Genomic DNA, 17,846 nt, shown 5'->3' on the forward strand with positions numbered 1-17,846 from the left:
AGTCATCACTTAGTATTATGATAATTAGGAACTCTAACTGCTCAATAAAAATCATATGGTACGAGACTAATTACTCGAAAAGAAAGATGTTATCACCCTTTAAATGTTTTGTCTGAGGCAGATTGCATTGCTAGTTTTATCTGAAATTCCTAAGAATTTGTTTTTCTTTATTTTTGTGTTCTTCTTATTATATTTTTAACTTTGATGTTAGTGAACAGTACCTATGAATATTTTCAATTCTAGTGTTGGTAAATACTATATAAACTAAAAAAATATAATATTCTTAACTCTGACGATAATGAATGAATTTTTAATAAAGAAGAAACAATTTTAATGCTTTTTTTTTTTTTTTTGCTTACTTTTTTTTTTATTTGCTCTTTTTAGACAAGAATAAAAAAAACATTGCGTAACATAAATATTTGTATTTAACAACAATGGTCCACATATTAAATATATAGCAGAAAAAATAAAAATAAATAAATTAATAAATATCCCTAAATATTTTTAGAATTTTCTATTATAAAAAAGAAGCTCACTTGGCTAGATATCATATAAGAAAGGGAATAAAATATATGAATAAAGCATAAGGTCAAACACATTCTTAGCAATCACTAGCCCAAGCTAATAACTCACTTGAAGAGGGCAGTGCAGTTTGAATTAAAATGAAAATGAGGCAAAACGAGAGGAGAGAAAGAAACTTACCTGAATCTAGTTGGCTTAAACCAATCACTAGCTCAAGCTAATAACTCGACTGGGAAAAGCAAAAGCAACGTGCGTGCGTTGATTAACATATGTTGCTATCGTATTCACTGAATTAAAACTCACTTGAAGAGGGCAGTGCAGTTTGATCACTAGCCCAAGCTAATAACTCACTTGAAGAGGGCAGTGCAGTTTGAATTAAAATGAAAATGAGGCAAAACGAGAGGAGAGAAAGAAACTTACCTAGTTGCTGAAGGCTGTGAAAACAATGGTTAATATCGGTTCTCATCTCGGTGTTTTTGTTTGTTGGTGTTCTTCTCTGGGCTTATTTCTCCTTTGCCTTTTCTTTTATATTCTATTGCCTCTGGTTTTGGAGATGAAGGGGCGAGGATGATGGTGCTTCTTCGGTTTCGCTTGGGTTTTCTCTGTTTTATATTCTAATGCCTTTTTTGCAAACGATCATTAACTTTAATTTTAATCAATTTAGATTTTAATTGACTCTAAAAATTAAACTCCTGCTTTTATTAATTAAATTAATTTTAAGCTTAATTAAGTCTTCAATTTCATTAATTAAACTCCCCATATCATTAATTAAACAAATTTAAAATTTAATTAAGTGCTTGAACTTATCAATTCTTCCAAATTCTAGCAAAATTAAACATTAAAGTTATAATTTCACCGCATTTGCATACTCGTGATTAGTATTGAGAAAAAAAAAAAAAACCCAACACTTACCATAAATCTTTATGCTATATTACCACAACATTATTTCTAGTCTAAACTACAAAATCGCTTTCAGAGCAGATGGCGAACATATCATAGGTCTTTCACCCTGATTCTTCAAAACGTAGAGCGTGCAAAGAGCTAAACCTGCGACTCTCCAGGCAAAACTGCAATTTCCTACAACTCCTTGGCTCTTGGCATGATTGTAAGAAACCTGATACAGAGCCACGGCCTCCTCAAAGATTTCCTCATCTCTTCGTTTGCTCAAATTAAATTCCGCGGCTTCATATAATAACTATATGAGATGATGACAAGTCAGTGAAGTTGGAAGCAAAAGGCAGCACCAAGACTATTTTAAAAGGAAAGGATTAATAAGAAATGATAAACTGACCTCCTTGTATTTCTTTATTACTTCATTAGCCTTGTCGTTGCTCTCTTCACCAGCCTTTAGAGCAATGCACATCTCCTTCCTGTATTGACCGTAGAGTTCCTTCCACTTCACAAGGTACAACTCTTGAACTTCATCGTCAAAGCAAGGGAGTTTCCAAACATCTAACGGATTGAAAAAGCATCAATAAAACTCAATTTAATGATCATATTTGTAAATGCTAAAAAACAAAAAATCTTCAAATAATTTTCATGTCCTGGGAAATTTAACCACCACGTGAGGTTCATAGCTTCAATCTTTAGATTCATAAAACCCTCACCATTTGATGACAGATCCATGTCTTCATATGCTTTCACTTTATCATAAATTTTTCCCAATATGGAAGTAGATCGATAGGTTTGCTTTTCATTTTTTCCCATAAAATGTGGGAACAGCTCTGCCTTCAAGCCTTCTGGAACTTCAATCTGTTTCAAAGTAGGAAAAGTCCTTTTGATTTCAAAATATTAACAAATTACTTCAAATTGAATATCATCAAAGAAACCACCCCAAACTAGAATCCTCAAGAATAATGCAAGTTAGAGCATCTTTATCCATACACATAATCACCAAACCACAAACTTTGTGACTTCTACACATCAAATCCCTCCAAATGGCTGAGTATATGGTAACCTTCATTTTATTTGCTCATTTGAAGAATAGCCATTCTGCATATATTCAGTGCTTTTTATTCCTCAACCACAGAAAAAAATTTATAGTAATTTTTCTGATTTATATCTAAGGAAAAGAAACAATCAAATGTGCTAACATATGCAGAGTTATAATTTCTCCATCTCCTTGAGTACTGCCAAGTGCCAGCCAGTAAGGAAAACCACATCTAGCGATTAGTTTCATTCCAGCAAGGTAGCCCCCCCTGATCATGATATTGGTAAAGCTGATCTTCATATTCCAGCAAGATTCCAGAAAATGAATATGCAATTGGAACTAAATAATATTTTAAAGCACATGAAATTGGTAAAGCTGATCTTCATATTATATCAAGCAGAAACTTAGAAGTTCAAAATGCTTGCAGCCAAGGCATCAGGGAATTCAATCTTCTTTGCCATGTTCACAAAAATATTGGGACAAGTGATCATCTTAAAGTAAACATAACCCATAATTCATTTCATCCAGTTCAGAAGAAATAAGAAAACTTTAGTTAGTGTACATTTGACAGCCAGTAAGGTAGGAAACTAACCCTTCTTCCACCTCTCTTTGGAGCATCTAGAGCATCATAGTATATATCAATCAACAGATTGATATTTTCTTTCACACAAGCTATCTCTTCTGTGCAATCATTTCCCAATGTTAGAACCCGATCCATCATTGCCAGCCAGCTATCCGCTGCCACCCCCACAGTGGAACTGAAAGTAGCCAAAAGCTTTGACGCATTGAACATTGTGATGAAGATACATAACTAAAATAGATTACATGCCTTCATATTTCATACAAGTTAGATCAAAAGGATCCATACCATTGAAATGACAGTTTTACGCTGGCTGTAAACCTACCCCAACCCTACTCTTTTATCCAGGCTTGGGACCGGATACACTAACCCAAGCTAGCATAGTAGATTTTCATCTTTCATACAAGTATGAAAACAAATTTTCAAACCCCAGAGCAAGAAATGTTTGAGACTTGGGCCTGTTCAAAAGGGTAAACAACCCACATAACTCAATAAATAACGTACAATTTCAACATTACATCACTAATGTGATATTCCATCAATAAATAAATTCATATATTGAGATTAGAGGGAAAAAGTGTAGCATCCTAGTTCAAAAAAAAATATTTTTTCTAATCAACACTAAAAACGAGACATGTGATGGACAAAAATGAAGCATTGTGGCTGACTGGTTGCAAAAGATTATCATATTATGCAATCAGGTGTTTACCTTGGCTGAAACCTGTTCCTCAAAAATAGTTTGAAAAGCTCAACCTCCAACTCCTCATCAGAGAATTCACTTGGTTTTCTGTTAGGCACATTAGGGGTTGAAGTAGAAGGTGTCCAAGGTTCCGTTTGTTTAAAGTATCCCAGAAGCTGAAGAGAAAAGAGATTGCAAATGATTAATTTTTGAAACCATACATATTCCACTCAGTTAGAAACAGAACTTAAACATTTATTTACACAAGACCAAACTTTCAAAGACATACAAACAGTTCTCAGTTGATCACTGGTATGAAATAAAACTCAAGCACATGAAATGACATACACATGAAGGAGTCTCAAAGAGATGCACCATAAGGAGTGAAGGAAATTATACGTAAAAAGGTTCCATCATCAGTAAACACAGGTTCCATCATCAGTAAACACAGCAGCATTAACAAATTAAAAGCAATAGTTTCTAGAGGTTTTATTTGCCAGGTCCCAGTAGGTTATCACAATAAAAGCAGTGATGGTTTGTCACTTTAACAGACACTAGCTATAATTATTCCTCGGAGATGCTAGTAAAAAGTTAAAATGATGCGGAAACAAAATTTTCATCTAAAAATGCCGCCTATGTCATAGTTGTTTCAATAGAAAATTGAGAGAATAGTCAAGAAACAAAGCTCTAAATCTTTTTTTCTATTTGCATATCATTTTAACTTTATACTTGAATAATATTCTAAAAAATTCTTCTACTCATTAACTCATTAAAAAAAAATTATTGTATTTATATAATAAAAAAACAACATTAATCAAATATGAAAAGGCCAAACAACAAAATAATCCTTGTTCGTCATTTGTGAAACAATTGAAACTGAGAAAGCATCTTAGTTGAGTTTTCCAAATTTGGGAACATGAAAAAGACATCCTATTAATAGCCTCCGTTTCTGCTACTGAATAGGTCCTGAAGGTTCAACGTCACTTGAAAGAGATGAGAGAATAAACTACCAACTCGTTTTCTGAAAGCACTACCTGAAAATGAGATAAATACCCAAATGGGGCAATAAGATGTTACAGAACAAAGGAATAACTAAACTTACACAAATAAATGGAAATAAGAGAATGGCTGAAGAACCTGACTCCCAAAAACATCTCCCAAACACACACAAAGCAATTTTTATTTTCTTTTCCTCCTAAATGGAATGAAATAAATAAGAAAAGGGATATTCTTCCAAAGATCAAGAAAATAACACTGACCTGAGGATTTCTTGACACAAAAAACATGTCACCATCAAAATCACCACCTGACATCTCATCTGCCAAAGACCGTGGTCCTTTGCATGGGAAAAATATAGCATACTTTGCATTTCCAACAAAATCTTCCAACTCCCTTACATATTTAGCCTTTAAAATATGTATATCTCCAACATGTAAACCTGGATTCCGATAGACTAATACCTCCCCTGAAATCTGTCCACAATCTCTGCATGTTTTCCATCAAGAAAGAAAGCACCTCATAATTACATTGATAACTTCAATCCAAAATTGCAACGATGGGGGTGTGTATAGGGGTAAACCATGCACATACATAATAGCCAGGCATAGAACAAATCTTGTGACTTTCAAATCCGGCTAGTTAAATGCTAATGTGTATGTATATATGTGTCACATTAATAGTAAAGAAACATGCCAATAACAAACGTACAGTATTATGCAAACTTCATCACTCTCCAAGAGTCCAGTTGGATCAGCTGTCCCCATCAAATAATATGATTCAGGCACAGGTATTTTTCCTCCTTTCAGACTCTTCTTTTCTTCCTTCATCAGTATTGACAACCGATGTTGCAAATACGGTTCTTCTAGCGGAATCCCACAGCCAATCATTGTTGCCACAATGTTATCATCCATATCCCCATAATTAAGTGCAACTGATCAGTGCAAAGAAAAACCTTTGTTACAGTTACTTAATAGGAGTTGGAAACATTGAGAATAAAAAATAAATTAACATACAAATATAGATAAATAAATCAATGAATGCCCAGCTCAACAGAGGACACCAGAATTGTCATTACAAACATCCTCCTGGGAAGATTAAAACAAGTTGTAAAAGAGTAAAATCCATGAAAATAAAATAAAGATAATAAAGCATAAAAATCCTTCCTGAAATGGCCAGGAAGGATCCACAAAGAAATAGCAAAACAGAAGAAGTTAATGTATAATCAATGGCATTGCTGACCAGCTTAATCTTCAAAGAAGAAACCAGAATCAGAAGGAAAACCTAAAACAAACACTTCTTATAAAGGAAACTACCTCGTAGAGCTGCATTTTTGTTTGAGAGAATGCCGTGGGCATCTTCCAGAGCATTATTCAATATTCCCATAAAAAACTCTTCTGGAACACCACCATAGCTAAGAAGTGCGATTAAATTCTTTGAAAGGACCGTTTTCTTTGGTCGAGAGCTGCAAGATGGAAAGTAAGAATGTCACCGCATTTTTCTTTCATTGGATAAATCATAGTTAGTGATAAAAAAGGCAGAGCATTGAGTTCTCTATATCAGTAAGTTTATTTCAAGATACATCACAATGCTTCCAAGCCAGTCCAACTTGCTGGCAGCTTCTTTCAAACATAATTGCAAAAACTCATGTCCAACTACTGAACAGAATATCAAGTTTTGTAACTTACAATAAAAAAAAATTGTATTATTATGGTACTTCAGTTGTTCAGTTAGAAACCAAAACACAACATCAACTGAGAGAACATACAAACAGGAAATAATAAAGAACAAAAATCATAACTACCTGGTTCCAACTATCTCCAATGAATTTTTTGAAAAAGTACTTGATAGTTTTGGATCCGTCTCAACCTTAATCATAGAAGGCCTTATGTGCAGAGTTTGATGAGTAAGCTACAAAAAAACATGGAAATAATAATCAAATATCAGAAACACAAACAAATCAAGAAAGAAATTAGCTAGATAGGAACCAGGTTATCCACAAACTCTGGCTGGGACCATCAATAACCACCAGTTATTGGATTTCAAAACTTTCTTCCTAAAGTAACGTGAATGATTTATTAATATGTCATGTCATAACAGAAAAATCTGGCATAAAGGTCCAATTTCAATTCAAAGGTCATATCAACCCAAACTACATTGCTGATGCAGATATTGTTGTATGCAATTTAGATCAGAAATGGAGGCAATAGTGGTGAGAAAGGATAATTTTGCAGAAGAAAAATAAGTAGATCAAAGCATTCAGAAGGGGAGTGAGAATATAAATTGCGTAATATTCAATTTTGCAATCATCATGTTCACATGGTCATCAGTTAAGCTTCGTACCCCTCCAGCCTCAAAGAAAATTGTTCCATTCTGACAGTGACGGAACCATAATTGTTAGTTATTCAACCAAACATTTATTGTCCCAAAGTAGATAAATAGATAGTATGTGATTTCATATGATGTACTTTTCTTTTAGAAACTTCTGGTCATTTGGACAGCTTCAGTTCACCTGCATATAGATTGTTTGGTTCAATTCCCTCTCCAACCCTAATAATCTTACATCAAAAGCCATTACTTCTCTGAAACAAGAGAAATTACAATCACTCCTATGCATCAAACTAAAGATCCAATAATCTTCAAAGTTTTAGAAACCTCATGATTCAGAGAGAGTACATCAACTGTATCAACATGTGAAAATTCTCTAAAATTTTAAAATCATCACTGTACCAGACTGGCTTCAATGAACCTTAAATATGGACAAAAAAGTAATGTTTGGATCCTCTTGTGTTCCTAAGGGAATATAACCAATCATGTTCCAAATGTCACCATTAATTTTGAATTTAATGACTAGATTTGGTGAAGCAAAAAATATAATAATCATTTTAACATGCATTAAAGTAATGCCCATTGATTTTGAATTTAATAGTTTAGATCTCACAAACATGACAAAACATGATGCAAAAGAACACGAGAGGACATCAATCCAAAAAATCAACTCATTATTATTTCAATGGAATACAAAATTCCAAAACTATACCTTCTTATTCACAAGGAAAGTTCCCTTGACAGCTCTACCATTATTAAAGAGACGAAACTGGATCAGCAAAGGCTTGAAAAAAGAAATGAAAAGATAATTCATTCGAAGTCAAATAAACAATAGAATTTTAAAACCACAGAAACTAGCAATGACTGAGATGCACATACTGGATCCCCATTGCAACATTCTGGATATTGCTCCATGACTTCATTATGTACATTTACTCTCTAGCAGTGAAGGGGAAAAAAACAAATGAGCCAAAACATGAAAAGTTCTGTTTATCCAAAAACAAAAAAGAAAAAACATCAACATGTGGATGGAATAAAGCAGCAATGAGGTAAAACATTGCCTCCATAAATTATATACTCAGAAAAGAACCAGTATCAGTTCTAGGGTAAGGAGAAAAAAAATAGATGGGATAAAACATAAGTAAACATAATGCTATAAATCTGAGGAATGAGATCGAGCACACACATCATAAAAGGAAAATAGTGAACAAACATGTTAACATCTAAATTATTAAACCAACCCTCCTCTAGTGAGCTCCTACATAGTAAAAGCAATGAGATAGTTTTTATTCTCGATTATTCAGCTATTACTAATAATAATGTGAAAGTTCCACTGGTTATCCTTGTGTTGGAAGAAGTATTCTTTGACAATGCCTTGGATACCCGTGCATGAATGCAACAAAAGGGTCAGGATAAGGAAATTTTCAATAACTGGAAACAGGCTTCAATGAAAAATAGTTGGTGGAAAACATAAAGAGAAGATATTCATTTATTTTGACTCACCCATTTTCTTTCTATTTCTTTTCCTAGAGTTAGAATTTTGATTATCAATGGATCATTGTCAAACTTAGAGTGGGTGGTTACCATACACAAAACAAAACATTAAATTATAAAAGCTAAAGTATGATCATCAAACATCTATGTTCAATTTAATTTAGAGAAAATGATACTTGTCGTTCTTTAAATAGAATTCACTTAACATATTGCACAATGAAATCAAGCTCTTAACCAAAAACCTCAATATTGGAAGCTCGGAGGCAAGTTCCTTTGAATTGATTCTTTGGGCATTTCAAAGCCAAATCATGAGATATAAACCCAGTTCCATCTGTATATATAAGAGGTTTCCCATCTGTACCGTAAACAACATTACCATCTTTATCCTGCAACAACAGAAACATAAAAAAGAACAGCAAATTGAATAGACAAACAGGCAATAATCTGTGTATGTCCACACATACCTAGCAAATAACAAGCCATGTTTTGAAAAAAAAAGGAAAAAAAATCAACATATAAGTCGCACCCGGCATGGTTCATCAGCTATTGTCTTGATATCTACAAAGGATAAATCAACTTCCAGATTCATGGTCTTTGACAAAATCAGCGAAAACCTGAGTCTCTTCAAAGAATGTTAATCTCAAATTGCTAACAGAGCATGTTAAATATGGTTCTCAAATATAGGAGAGGAGATCATAGTGTCACCAACCTAGCCATATAGTTGGACAAACTAGACAAATTGTCCACATGCATAAAAATAGATCTAGCTTGACGGATTGTTTTCCCGCTCAAAATATAGTCTTGATTATCAATCGATGCAACAGATTCCATGCGGACAAAAAAACACTTGACAGGAGAAGTGGTTGGGTCTTTCTTTTTTTCTTCTTTGCCTCCATCTTTAAACACTGGTCAACAACGGTCAACAGCCAATGTCAGTTAAACAAAATGATTATCCTTGAAGGATTCAAAAGCAAACAAAAGATGTTCCGAAGACCATGTATGACACAATATCACCTGCCACAGTACCGTGACACATGTAAGTGACAGTTTTTGCCCAAATATCTACTTTTAGAAGTGAAACTATGATACAAATGGTTGTAATACTTAATTTCATTACAAAACAAGAGAAACTAACCAATTTTGCAATGGATCTGAAAGCATGGATCAAAAACAATCTTTTTTTCTTAAAGATGAGTTTGTATAAGAATCCATTAGCTATCTATTACAGAGGCCCAATGACAAACAGTTCTTGAAATGCATAGTACAAATCATACTGAGATGATGAGCTAATGCCTTATCATTGAAGGACAGAAACAAGAAAGGAAAAATATTTGACTGGCACTGGTATCTCGTTACACTGAAAGGACTTAGAGTATAACACAGGAAAGTAAAAGCTCGTTTATAGCGATTTTGACAATTATCTATTTAAATGCATTGTACAAAGTTAATTCTCCCACACAAGGAACAAATATGCTATGGAGTTATCTTAAACTTATGCTTATAAGTGTATAGTGTATGTTATTAATATAGAATGCAGTGTCTCAAAAAGGGTCATGCAAAAGTCAATATTCATCAACCAAGAAGCAATCTATACACTAACCAAAAAAGCGGTAACAACGCAAACCAACATGAATCCCTTCTCCAAGAACCTTGTTGTACTTGGAAAAATAATCATCCAGAGAACTGCTCCCTGAATCTCTATCATCTTTTTCCTCCCCAAACTTTACCATCAAGATATTGTCATCTCCCAAGGTCCTTTGCAGGACATTTCTCAGTTTGGAGAGGTAAGGTCCCTGAAATAAATTTAATGAATATGACAATGCTAACCCAAAAATCATGTCTTCTTTCAGTAAAAACACATCAGTAGTTTCTCTCAATAATCAATAATCAACAGTAGGATAACACAATAAATAACATAATTGTTTTCGAACCCTTGGAAAGGAGCATTTCATGTTATCAACATCTGGAATAAAAGAATTGATACAGGTCTAACTACAAGCGAATTTCATAGAAATGATAACACAAAATTAACCATGATAATACAAGCATGAAGTTGAAAGGAAAAAAAGCATCCAAATTCAAAATTTCCAGAATAGAAAAAATTTGATCATGAATCACCAGCAGTTTTTTCTTTTTTCTTTCTTTTTTGTTCTTTTTTCAGGAGAGTAATACAATTGATGGTTCTCTTTATCATGTATGCATAAGCATGTGATTAAGGAGAAATTCAAACCTTGAACCTATAACTTCCATCCGGATCAACATGACAATGATAGATGTGTGTTTTCCCAGAATCCCAATCAGGATACTGCAGTATAGCAACAAAAAAAAAACAGTGGATTATAATCAGTTACAATTCTAGATAAGCAATTTACACATACATATTCACTACATACCCGCGACTCCAGCACGCAAATCATTCAAATTTCAAAATTAAACAAATTAAAAAGCATAAAACCCAGATAGTTTTATAACATATCTACCTTGACACGATCTTCTTCCTTTATATAATCTCTCCTGCATCCAAAAGCTTCCCAAATTTTTGACTCAAATATTATCATTGGCAAATCCTTATACCCCCTAATTTGATCGGCAGATACCACCTCTTCCAAATTTTTTCTGTAGATATTTTGAGAATATATTAAACCTTATCAACCAAACAGCTAGCAAAACACAAGAAACCGCAAAGTAAAGCAAAGCTTACCCTCCAAGGTAATTTAAGATAAGAAAAGCTTTTCTAAACTCAAGCTCTCCCAAAGCCATCAAATGTTGACTGGTTGTAGACTCATTTCCTCTCTGTCTCTGTGAATCCATGGTTGGTGAACCTTCCAGCTTCAATGGAATTGGAGATTGAGCACCAGAATCACCTATATTATTGCCCCAACGGAAGGAAAAACAAAAAAAAAATTCAATCCAGAACCTGAATTGCATCTTTGACCTTCACAGACAGAAAAGTTTTCCAAACAGTGATGATTAGCATTTCGAAATGAAAAAATAAAAAATAAGTAGATTACTTTGAGAATTCATCAGTAAACGGGTGGGTGTAATGGGGCTCCGATTCTTGGGTTGTTGAGGAGATGGGGAGAGGGAGGAGTTTATGTTGGGGGAAGAAGAAGAAGCACTGATATTAGGAGAGAACTGTTTGGCCAAGTACAGAACGAAACCGTCAAAACTTTTTCTAATCTCTTGACCAGAAATTCTCCGGAGAATATTTAAAGCAACTTCTTCCCCTAACAAAGCCAGTGTCAACCTGGTATTGGTTTCTAGCGGCCTTCGATTCTGCTCCCTGCAGATTTTGGCTATCAGTTCCTCCACTACACAAGGCAATGGCACTATTTTATCATTACTTATCTCTGCCATTGGATTCTTCTCTACTGATCTACTGAAGAAGGGCAGTGGCAGTGCAAAATGCTATTTGAAACTGCGAGCGAGTAGCTGGATTTTCTACCTGGTAAGTGAGCATCTTAGACTTTTGTTTTTTATGGTTGGAAAATGATATACGTGGATTTTGTACTGTAGTAATCTTTGGTGGTTAGAATTTAAAAAAGTTATTTTATAAAAATATTATTATTTAAAGTTTGTTTAATTATATATATTTAGTTAAAATTAAAATTATAAAATAATTATAAAAATATATATTAATATTAATAATTTTTAATTAAAATATTAAAAAATTAACTATTACTATTTTATTATAAAACAAACAAATACTTCAAATAATTTTTATTTTTTTACATCGCGTCCAACCCCTCTTTCTCTTTATTCTCCTCGTGTCCAGTCTTTCTAATGTTTGGACACCCCTGTCCTTCACTACATACTCTCAGCTTTATCTTCAATGCAAATCTGATAGTAAACACTCGAGAAAAAGACAAACCCGTCAAGAAAATGGATCATCCTGTCAAGTTTAGCGAGCATAGAGACCAAACCAAACTCACAACCTCATTTTTATCAAACCTAGTACCAAAAATTGTATGGATATCAGTAACAGACACTTGTGCAGCTGACTCTTTGTGCTCTGCTTTTTTAGAGGAATCGGGGAGGCTGGGAAGCTTGATTTTCCTCCAACAGCTCTTTGTTTTCTCTTATTGTTTGTGGTCGGCGGTGGAAGAAACTGAGGTTCAAAGCTGCTGTTTGTGAAAAGTATAATATTTGTGCTTTTGTTGAACCCCCGGTCCGGCCACAACTTTTTATGGATCTCTTCGAAATAAAACTCAGAAAGGACTTGAGTGTTGTTGCTGAGATTCTATTTTGAGAGTGTTTTAGGAAAAATTTAAATATTTTTTATTTTTATTTTTTATTAATATTATTTTAGTATTTGTAAATATTCTGATGTGATAATATAAAAATAATATTAATATTATTTTAGTATTTTTAAATATTCTGATGTGATAATATAAAAATAATTATTAAATATTTTAATATATTTTTAAATAAAAAATTTTAAAAAATAATCAACCCCTAACATGCAGCCACGATGTTAAAGGTACGGATACAACTGCTCTGTTAACTGAGGGGGTCATGGCCGAGCTCAGCAACGGAATGGACATCTGCGCGGACACCACTGCCATGTCACCATGTGGGCCATCACACATAACCCGTATGCGTGGGAAGACCCGCTCGAGTTCAAGCCAGAGAGCTTCATAGAAGCTGATGTAGAGGGCAGAGGTGGTGATCTGAATGTAAGGTGTTAAATTGAAACGTTAAGGCATATTAAAATAGTCTTGGGTTTTTGGTTTCGGACCAAAAGGCAATCCAAAAGAGACCAACTTGCATGCTTACTAAATAGAATTTTATACCATTTTTGCTTTATTCTTTTAAAGAATTCCAGTACCTTTAATTTTTATTTATATTTTTTTTCTGTATATAGTTAATTATTTGATGTTGTCTTTTATACGATTTCTTTTTATAAAGAATTTTAATACCTTTAGTTTTTATTTTTATTTTTTCTCTGATATAGTTAATTATTTTAACTTGTATTTTCTTTTTTATAATTAGCCTAGGTTTTAATGTTTTCAGGATTTTAATGCCCTTCTTGTTTTAATTTTTTCTATGGATTTTAATTACTCCTTTTATACCCATTTCAATAATTTTATTTCATTTTTACTTTTTGCTTTTTGCTTTTTTTTCCTAAGGTAATTATTAATATTTGTGTTTTCCCCACTATAATTAGCTAAAATTCGAAAAATACTTCTTTTATTCCTCATGGATTGTAACTTTCCTTTTATATATATAATTAGTAATAGACAGTTGCATTTTCTTTAATTTTATAAATAACCCATTCTATTCATCTTCTTAAAATTATGAAATAACTTTTCCAGTATTTTATATTCAGATGACCATTAATATATTTATAAATAAAAAAAAAGCTACACGGAATATAAATATGGTCATCTCAAACTCGCTAGAATTATTAATAATTGTTTACCTGTATTTCGAATCTGTTCAGCTTTCCGTTTTTGGCATTATAATTCATTATTTAAATGGTGAACAAATCATTATTTTTTAGATCATCTTGAGTGATACACAATGCATAATTTAAGTTCTTTCTGTTTTCTATGCCTACGTTTAAGCTATTAATTATTTCCTTTTGTCCCAAGAATAATTATCTTTAAGCTTTTATAAAAATATGTTTATTTATTTCTTCCCGTCCTTTTAATGGAGAGTGTTATTGCATGGCCCTCCATTATATTCATGAACGCTGGAGTTTTCTTTTCCCACGTGCTGGAGTTTAAAATTTATTCATGTCTAAATCTTTAACATTTGCTATGTGTATATTAAAGAATAAATCTTAAAAGCAAGGATTGTAATAATTATAATATTAATGTAATTATTTTGAAATTTAATATTCTTGATGTATTTTTTAGTCAAACAATATTTTTAACCTAATATCATTAAAACAATATTGTTTATATATATCTCTCAGAAACATAGTATAATAACAAAGATTTTAAAGCTGTATTTAATAACTAAAATTTTACTCGCTCATCTAGATATATAAAATATCTATACCTATAAAATATATTTTATGACACAAAATGTTGTTTGTATGGCCTAAGAAATTTCACCATAAAAAATTATCACGACAATTGTTTAAAAGGACACAGAATTGCGATTCATACATGCAATATTTCATTTAACCAAGTGATTCTTGAATTTCTTTCCCATGGCAATTTGTTTTGCATGTCGGACGTTCTTTCAACCTAGCCTGTTAATTTTTCTTGTGAAATGTGGATGGAATTATACCAACAAACCGTTAAAATAATATTCTCAAAAATAGCTTTTTTAACAGTATACAATATAGATTCGAGAATATATGATATAAATTCGAATTATAAATTTGAATTGCAAAATTACATATCATGTATTCAGATCAAGCCTGTAATTAAAATCCCAAACATTTACAAGCTGTAGAGGAGAAGAAGGTTGTATATTTTCATTGCTTACTGGAGGTAATGATTAAGAGAAGTATAATCTGAACAGATATTGACAACTTGTAAAGCCTATAATTTCTGCAACTCGGGGAAGAAATGAAAGAATTCTCTCACCATTAACTTGTATTCTAATCAAAGAAATGAAAGAATTCTTCTCTCACCATTAACTTGTATTCTAATCATCATGTAAAGCATTTTGTCTCTACCCCATATCTCAAAAATGCAGAACCGTCTTCAACCCTGCAATGACACTACTACTTCTAATCCAAAATCTGACATCTTACAAGGATATTTATCAAGAATATTTCCACGAGAAGGTTAGAAGTTGTTCTGATAATTCCATAACCTGGCTTCATTAAATTCTATGATGTCCCCTTTTCTGCCATTGATCCATATTCACTTCTAGTCTAGAAAAATATTGATAGAAAGAAGCCTAGTTCTAGGTCAGCAGCAAAAGATGAGAAACCAAATGGATCCATAGTAGTAACCGATCATCAAACGAGGCAAGTTGATTCCACTCGGGCTCAATCAGAAAGGGAAGGGTGACAAATAGCAACCCTGTCTCAGTACCAGTAGCAGCTAGCAGAGGAGAAAAGCAAGATGATTTAACTATAGACCTGTTTGATAAGATGATTTAATTATAATAAAAAAATTATATATTTATTATTTGATAAATATATTTTATTATTTAATTCTGTTTAGTATTTTTATATTTGTTAATTTAAACTAATATGTATGTATATGACATCAAACTTTAATATTTATACATGAATATATTTGATGTTAAATATTTATATTTATTTCTTGATGCTTATTTGATATATATTTAGGGGATATTAAAGGGATAATTGTCTATACCTATTAAAAAAAAAAATTATCCAAAAAACCTATCAAAATATTTTTTTATTTATTTATCTTTTAAAAAAATCTTCATAAAAAAAAACTCAAATATCTAACTCTTACTATAAACTAATTTGGCTTTCTTCATATGAAAAAAAAGCATATTTTAAGCTTTTAAAATTAAAAAAAAAATTAATAAATTTTATATATGAAAAATTTCATAAGTTTATATCTCTATAATATTACATGACATATATAGTTATATTTTATTAAATAAGCTATATATGAATATAAGATATAATAAAAAAATTCATCATTACACTTTTTAGATTTTATTCTTTTATTGTAAGTGATTAAATATTTATATTAAATATTTTTCATATATTATATAAATTTTAAAAAAAATTAATTTATTAATAAATTATTTTTTAGTTTATTTTTTATTATACTGCCAAATATTAAAAATATTTTCTCGAAATTCACTTTTCTTAAAATTTCCTTTCCAAAATGAAACTATTTTTCTCTAAATAAATAGAGTTTTAATTTTTGTCAAACTCGTGACATCGGTTGATTTTATATTTTACTGAATTTAACCAATTTAACACTTAATTAATTAAAAAAAATTAACTAATTTCAAATTTTTAACCAGTTTTATTATAGTTGGTTTGTAAACGAGTTAATGGATTTTAAAAACCATGATACCAACTATAAATAAAGAATTCTAAAAGATAACCAGATGAGAAAATTTACCAAAGAAAATATCACTTTTTTTAAAATTATAAAAAGAATGTTGTTTTTTGAAGTATTTTTTATTTAAAAATATATTAAAATGTTATTATTTTATTTTTAAAAAATTATTTTAAATATTAATATATAATCTGAAAATATAAAAAATATTAATTTGAAATAAAAATTAAAAATTAAACCTTTTTTAAAATAATTTAAAAACATAAAAATAAAAATATTTTAAATTTGAGAGTGCTATTTTTTAAAATATTTTTTTATTTTAAAATATATTAAAATAATATATTTTTAGTTTTTAAAAATTATCTTTAATATCAGTAAATCAATATAATATAAAAACATCATAAAATATTTATTTTTAAAAATAAAAAATATTTAAAATGTTTTGAAAACAAAAAAGGATAAAGACCCTATTTTATTTATAGATATTAACCCTTCATAACTAACCTAGTTTTTAACTAACCTAGTTTTTAAGATGTATTAAAGTGTGAGATTATTGTTATTATTGATTTTTATTTATAAATATATAAAAATAATTTTTTTAAAAAAAAATTATTTGTAATATCAGTATATTAAAATGATGTAAAAATATTAAAAAATATTAATTTAAATTAAAAAAATAATTTTTAAAATATATTTTTAAAATATAAAATAAAACTAACACGGTGAGGTTGGTTGCTGACTATAAATTAATCATTTTATAAAGTAAGGTGTTTAGGTTTGTATCAGATGCAACGAAAGATTCTTGAAAAAAACTTTTTAATAAAAATACGAGGAGCGTGAGACGACGCTTTCACATGTATCCGTACAAGTGCACATGTTGACGTGGCAAGATGAAGAATATTTCAATGAAGAAAAATCTAAAAAGTATTTTACACGCAACAGTCACATTTCAAATGAATTAAGTACAAATAGTCTTGACAAAGTCCCCTCAAGCACTGGATGGAACCCTTTGGCGAATGTAAAGCATTTGGTTTTTTTATTTTTTAATGGAAGTTGTGTTATATTAATTAAGGATAACGGTGGAGATTGCATTTGTAGGTTGGGGTTACTAAAAGAATCGAATAACTAATTAAATTGAATAAATAAATAAAAATAACTAAAAAACTTAAATTTTAAAATTTTAAAAATAAAAAAATTCCAGTTTGATATAATTTTAGTTTTTAATATTTGAAATTAATTAAATCAAATCAAACCGAATTGATTTAATCAAACTAATATTTAAAAAATTTATACGTAATTTTTTTTTAATTCCAAATCTAAATTATCATTCCCTGAAAATAAAAACAGTCGCCCCCCCACCCT

At 30.9% G+C, this 17,846-nt stretch overlaps 1 protein-coding gene across 2 annotated transcripts; it reads right to left on the minus strand.

The window, feature by feature from the left end:
* Positions 1-1,051: 1,051 nt before the first annotated feature.
* On the minus strand, positions 1,052-12,005 carry LOC105126434 (probable RNA-dependent RNA polymerase 5). Of its 2 annotated transcripts, XM_011027304.1 has the most exons (20): positions 11,541-12,005; positions 11,231-11,393; positions 11,010-11,145; positions 10,760-10,834; positions 10,130-10,322; positions 9,239-9,434; positions 9,056-9,143; positions 8,772-8,915; positions 7,915-7,974; positions 7,748-7,819; positions 6,512-6,618; positions 6,024-6,172; positions 5,419-5,641; positions 4,971-5,196; positions 3,742-3,887; positions 3,045-3,210; positions 2,130-2,274; positions 1,814-1,974; positions 1,435-1,717; positions 1,052-1,061 (listed from the first exon to the last, which is right to left on the minus strand). In XM_011027304.1, exons 1-19 carry the CDS (start codon positions 11,884-11,886, stop codon positions 1,481-1,483), a joined length of 3,033 nt encoding a protein of 1,010 aa, XP_011025606.1. In that variant the 5' UTR covers positions 11,887-12,005; the 3' UTR covers positions 1,052-1,061; positions 1,435-1,480. The 2 variants fall into 2 exon arrangements, with proteins under 2 accessions (XP_011025606.1, XP_011025605.1); XM_011027303.1 differs by lacking the exon at positions 1,052-1,061 and having other exon boundaries at positions 1,431-1,717.
* Positions 12,006-17,846: the final 5,841 nt, after the last annotated feature.

This window comes from Populus euphratica, unplaced genomic scaffold (genome assembly GCF_000495115.2).
Source record: "Populus euphratica unplaced genomic scaffold, PopEup_1.0 scaffold78.1, whole genome shotgun sequence".
NCBI classification, from domain to species: Eukaryota; Viridiplantae; Streptophyta; class Magnoliopsida; order Malpighiales; family Salicaceae; genus Populus; species Populus euphratica.

What these genes read in the sequence shown, in the direction of transcription:
- LOC105126434 (XM_011027304.1), bottom strand. Translation starts at nt 11,886, where the DNA reads ATGGCAGAGATAAGTAATGATAAAATAGTGCCATTGCCTTGTGTAGTG. An exon ending in TAGCTGATGAACCATGCCGG is followed by an intron (nt 8,916 to 9,055) that starts GTGCGACTTATA and finishes CTGTTGTTGCAG; the next exon opens with GATAAAGATGGTAATGTTGT. An exon ending in AGGAACAGGTTTCAGCCAAG is followed by an intron (nt 3,211 to 3,741) that starts GTAAACACCTGA and finishes GGCTACTTTCAG; the next exon opens with TTCCACTGTGGGGGTGGCAG.